The sequence below is a fragment of the Megalops cyprinoides genome, chromosome 7 (genome assembly GCF_013368585.1).
Source record: "Megalops cyprinoides isolate fMegCyp1 chromosome 7, fMegCyp1.pri, whole genome shotgun sequence".
Lineage (NCBI taxonomy): Eukaryota > Metazoa > Chordata > Actinopteri > Elopiformes > Megalopidae > Megalops > Megalops cyprinoides.
The window spans coordinates 2,111,705-2,116,643 of NC_050589.1; the positions used below are offsets into that span (position 1 = coordinate 2,111,705).

The following is a 4,939-nucleotide window of genomic DNA, read 5'->3' on the forward strand; positions in this document are numbered from 1 at the left end:
ATGTCATAACCCGTAGGGGGGTCCCCATTCTTGTCAAAATATACTAATGTTTCCCCAATAGAAAAATTGACCTGCTTCAATTTCTGCAGAAGCTAGAAAAAGGAAAAGCAAATGTAAATCAATAATCCTATGATATTAATCATTAATAATAACATTAATAATCGGCTAATCTCATCTATACCGGTCCAGTGCACTGATTAGCAAGTACAGAACAAACAGGCACTTGTGTAGCTCTTAAGTAAAACGACCCAAGGAAATAAAACGATAGGCAACGTTAACACTCTGTATTTAGTTTTTCATACCCTGTACTGTTAAGCCAGGAAAGGAAGCAGGTTAAGTGAAAGGCACACACCTGCCATGGTTGTATATCCACAGTTTTGCATTCCCCCGAGTCACAGTCTAGCAGCGAGTGGAGGGAGTGGGCCAGGGCATAGACAGCCTTGTACACATTAAAAGAGGATGTGATATCATACTTCTCCAGTGGGAAGGCTTTAGAGGTAAATGTTATGAGGTCAGAGTCTTGCAGGCACGTCACACTCTGGACACATGTGCCATTCCAACTCACAGACTTGTTGGCATTTTGCTCAGCGATCAGCCCAGAGAGGTCCTCGAAGGCCTGGAAGCCGGAAAATGGGGTGTATTTGACCGATGTCCCCAGGACGGTCCCGATGGTGCGGATGCCAGGGATACCCGACACCAGCGTGGCCACTGACCAATCCTCCGTCCCGATCCACACTTTACCCGTCACATTCTGTTCAATGACCATTCGGAAAAAGCCGCTCACGATTCGCTTGCTGGAGAAGACAACAATGGTGTTCACCCGGGTGTGGATGATCTTTGTGACCATCTGCTGGATCTGCGCCCGCGTACCGTCCGTGTACGCCGGAATCACTGCCTGATAGGCGATACAGATGTCATAGTGTGGTGCTAGCTCAGACAGGCTTTGCATGCCTTGCAGACCGTAGTCATTGTCACTCCCGAGAAGAGCTATCCACGTCCACTCGAACCTGCGCAGCAGCTCAATCATGGCGTTCACCTGGTTTTTGTCACTGGGGATTGTGCGAAAGAATGCCGGGTACAAATACTTATTGCTCAGCATTTCATTTGAAGCCTCGTAGGATATCTACAGAGAGTAAGGAAATGGTTGCATGGTTTCAGCAAGAAGAAAAGTAGAAGTAAAAGTAGAAACTGTTCAACATTTCTTGTTTCCGCTGAGGGGTCAGTAAGAGTTATCATGAAGAAGAAACAGAGGAAGAAGAAGACAAACCGTAAGTGAGTAACGTGAATGCACTGACAAGCAACTTGATTTATACACTATCATTGCATTACAATCAGGACAGGGAGGATTTCAGCCAAAATTCCTGAACAGTTAAATTGCTACTCCTACCTAAAGCCAGACCGTACTATATCCACAGTAGAGAGGAGTTTTTGTGGCACTACCCTGCTGCTGACTCAGACTCCCCTAGATACCCAAACACTAAATCTGACTGGGAGACTGACATTATCACCTCACCTGAGGCACCAGATCAGAGCCCAGGACAGCTGCAGGAATGAAGGCAAAACTGCTGCTGTCTGGACCGATGACCCCCACAGCACTGAGGTCCTCCTCGGAGCAATCGCTGCAGGGCTGCCCGTACCGCTGGGCCAGCAGCTCGATGGTGGCCAGCGTGTCGGCCGACAGGGAGCAGACATCGTAGACTTGGTAACCCAGCGTGACTCCCGGTAGCAGCTGCCTGTCTCTTGTGCCGTTGTTTATTTCTTCCACAGCGAACCGCATGGCTTGCATCAGATGGTAGCCGTGTTTGTTAATTGTGCCCCTAAAGCAAGAAGAGTTGCAAACAGGTGTCATTATTAGACACACGTGTGATGTGGGAAAAGAAAACAAGAGATAAAGATGAGCAGGACTGTGTTTTGTTGATCAATTCAACATAATAACACAATGAACATGCATCAACAACTTCATTAAAACAAGAGGAGCTGCAAAACCTTAAATTACAGACGTAAAGGGAAATAATGTTGTCTGTGCTGGCATATATAACATGGGTATTATTTTATTACAAACTGCTTCTTGATTGTGCTTTCTGTTGACAGGAATATAAAAACATGCTTCACAGAGACATTTGAAAATCAACTGAGAGTTCAACACTGGTTCGTATCATAAATGAAAAACAATGCAAGCAACCAAAACTCAACAAAGTATATGAGAAATGCCCTTTAAAATGCAAATTATGTCCCCAACATACAACACATTTGGTGAAGAGTTCTAATACTCTATCTCTAATATTCTAAGAGTGCTAATATTTGTAGAATATTCCTTCCCGGAGGTTGTCCACACATTGCAGAGGACTTACTCGTTGCAGTGTCCGAGCACAGGGAGGCTGTTGTCACCCTCCTGCGTGTTATACAGGGGGAAGAGACCTGCGATGTTGTAATCTCCCCGCAGGCTGAGATCGGGGCGTGAGCGCCGCCCTGCAGGCTGGCCCAGGGCACAGCAGGACAGGAGAAGTGGCAGCCACGGCAGCAGGGAAAGCGCAGACACACACATGACCTCGGCGGACGCTCAACGAGGGCCGGAATGCCACTGGCGTGTGTGCCCACCTCTGCTGCGAGCCTCCCTTTTCTTTCACGGAGACGCCTGAGGCATTTGCATACTGTTGAGGGTACTGCCCAAGGCAAAGCAAATTCACATTCCTCTGGCATAGTTTCATTTTATATGTCAGCTTTTACTTCTCAGCAAAGCCAACAGAGAGCATTTGATTAGCCACGTAAAGAGCTACCTGATATTTGCACTGATAATGACATGGAAATATTACAGATCAGGGTGCATACAGAAGATTGTCACTGACATGCCAACCTCACGATAATCTGCTTTGACTGAAAGCAAAGTTGTGGCACCATGTGATACCTGTACAATATTTGTTTGCTATCAAATGCAGGTTACACAGAGTAGCCCAACAGACAGATGGTGTCTGTTGACAACTGCATATTCACAATACCAGCATCATATATGAGTCAGTGCGAAACTGTGGAAAAGATGGTGATCAAAAATGCCAAAACAAATCTGAATAGAATATCTATATAACTTTAATGTTTCTGTTTCTCTGATGTTATTCACACACAAATGATTGTTGTATTACTAACATAGGCATAATGATTAGCTTCTAAATTATTAAAACAGAAACAATCTGCTTTTCTATTTTAACATGTATTTCCCATTGCTAAGTTCGTTGTTCATACTGTTTCAAATTATTTCAATGCATGGAAAGATCTATTAATAAAAAAGCACTGTCGTTATTTTAAATACAGCCAAAATGACGAGTGAGAATGGACTGAATTGAGAATGTCCATATATTCTTAGTCTTCAACCAAACGTTTTCTTGTATTCTGACGATCATCGGAAAAGTACGCCACTCAGATAAATGCGCAAGACGCGTGCTCGCGTTGCTTACGGGTGCGGGGCGTCATGAGACGCTCGGCTCTGATGAGCGCGTGCCTGGTTCTCACTTTGACCTCTGGGGGCACGTCTGCGGTGATACAGGACAAAGGAGAACCATGAGGCGATCATGATTAGCCAGAAATATGTCGGGGAGGGCAGCTGTCCTATAGGACATTTTCTGTGGAATGCGACTGGCTGAAAACGGGTTAAATATAATATTATTATACCACGTGCTCATCTAAAGCAAAATGTACATGGTGTTTTTTTTCTTGTTGTTTTGTGGTGGTTCAAGGCATAAAGATGCACCAGACGTCTCCATGGTGCACGAAGAGAGATTTACCATGCTGAAACTGAATCTGACATCATTTTAACTGCAATATCTGATGCTTTAAGCGTTTGAAAATGTGTATACCCCTAAATTTGTTATTTGAGATAAGGGGCAACCAAATGCTTATCTGATCCTCTGGCGCCTCCTAGTGGCAGTTGGGCAACAAAACACCTTATTGACGTCTTGATGCCGTAAGCAGCATTTCCAGTAATGAGGCTAATGTAGTGCCAGCCACAACATGTATAACATTGTAATCACATGGTGTCAGGCATCTTCTTGCACAAACAAACTACTTACTTACCACTGACCTTGACGTTTTAGCTGGTCGCTTGTGTTGTCATCCGTGTACAAGTGACTGTAAATTAAGTGAGTGAGTATTTTGGGAATCGTACTCACGTTGGCACTTAGGCCTAAAAAGCGTGAAACACAGTAACACCAACAATGGTATCATCTCCTAAACTGGAGAAAATGTTTCAACAACAGTAAATTTGCTTTTTACACGAGGAAAAGTGTTTGATTTCCTGTGACAGTATCAATATCATATGAAGGTAGTGAGTAAAATAACTGCCCTAGCTCTGGTGTGAACTCACTCACTGGTCACCACAAAAGTGCTGTCTGTCCCTGACAACAGATTGGAGAGCAGCTTGTCTACCTGTGAACTTTCACTGGCTAAAATACATGCTGAACTTTTTGAAAGACATTAATTCAGAAGTTGAAAATCCTCATTTTCCTTCAAATGATGATATCAGTATTCAGTAAATATGCTCCCTGTAATTTGTGATTTTTTTCCCGTGGTGGAGCAGTGGCACCAACGGCGCATTATCATCTTCAAACTGAGAGTGACATTTAATGCCGAGTAAGGCTTCAATTAACCAAACGAGCTGCAGCCGCACGCTTCGTCGCCTCCAGAATTGCAGCGCATTTGCTTGATCAATCACGACCCGTTCTCGAAGCGCAGGACCGCTGCAACCACGGGCAAATAAACGTTAATACTCTTGCTGTTGCAGTAGCAAGTTACAGTGACACGAAACACAAAACCGATTTTGTCTGAGCAGGACGGAGGCAAATCCCATGCAAAGTAAGTGAGCATCATGCAGCCATAGCAAACGACGCAGTTTCCATGTCAGCGATTAACCGCAGTCTCCAGAGGGGGCTCCTCATGGATGTTATTGACC

The 4,939-nt window shown here is 44.5% G+C and overlaps 1 protein-coding gene across 1 annotated transcript in view; it reads right to left on the bottom strand.

Moving 5' to 3' along the window:
* LOC118780264 (taste receptor type 1 member 1) overlaps window positions 1–3,755 on the bottom strand; it is a 5,646-nt gene extending 1,891 nt beyond the window's left edge. Inside the window, exons 1-6 of the mRNA XM_036532673.1 lie at window positions 3,743–3,755; window positions 3,450–3,524; window positions 2,352–2,469; window positions 1,514–1,817; window positions 353–1,123; window positions 1–92 (exon numbers count right to left, since the gene is read on the bottom strand). The exon at window positions 1–92 is cut by the window's left edge and continues 124 nt beyond it. Coding sequence (XP_036388566.1) covers window positions 1–92; window positions 353–1,123; window positions 1,514–1,817; window positions 2,352–2,469; window positions 3,450–3,524; window positions 3,743–3,755 — 1,373 coding nt within the window. The remainder of the gene's footprint in view (window positions 93–352; window positions 1,124–1,513; window positions 1,818–2,351; window positions 2,470–3,449; window positions 3,525–3,742) is intronic.
* Window positions 3,756–4,939: the final 1,184 nt, after the last annotated feature.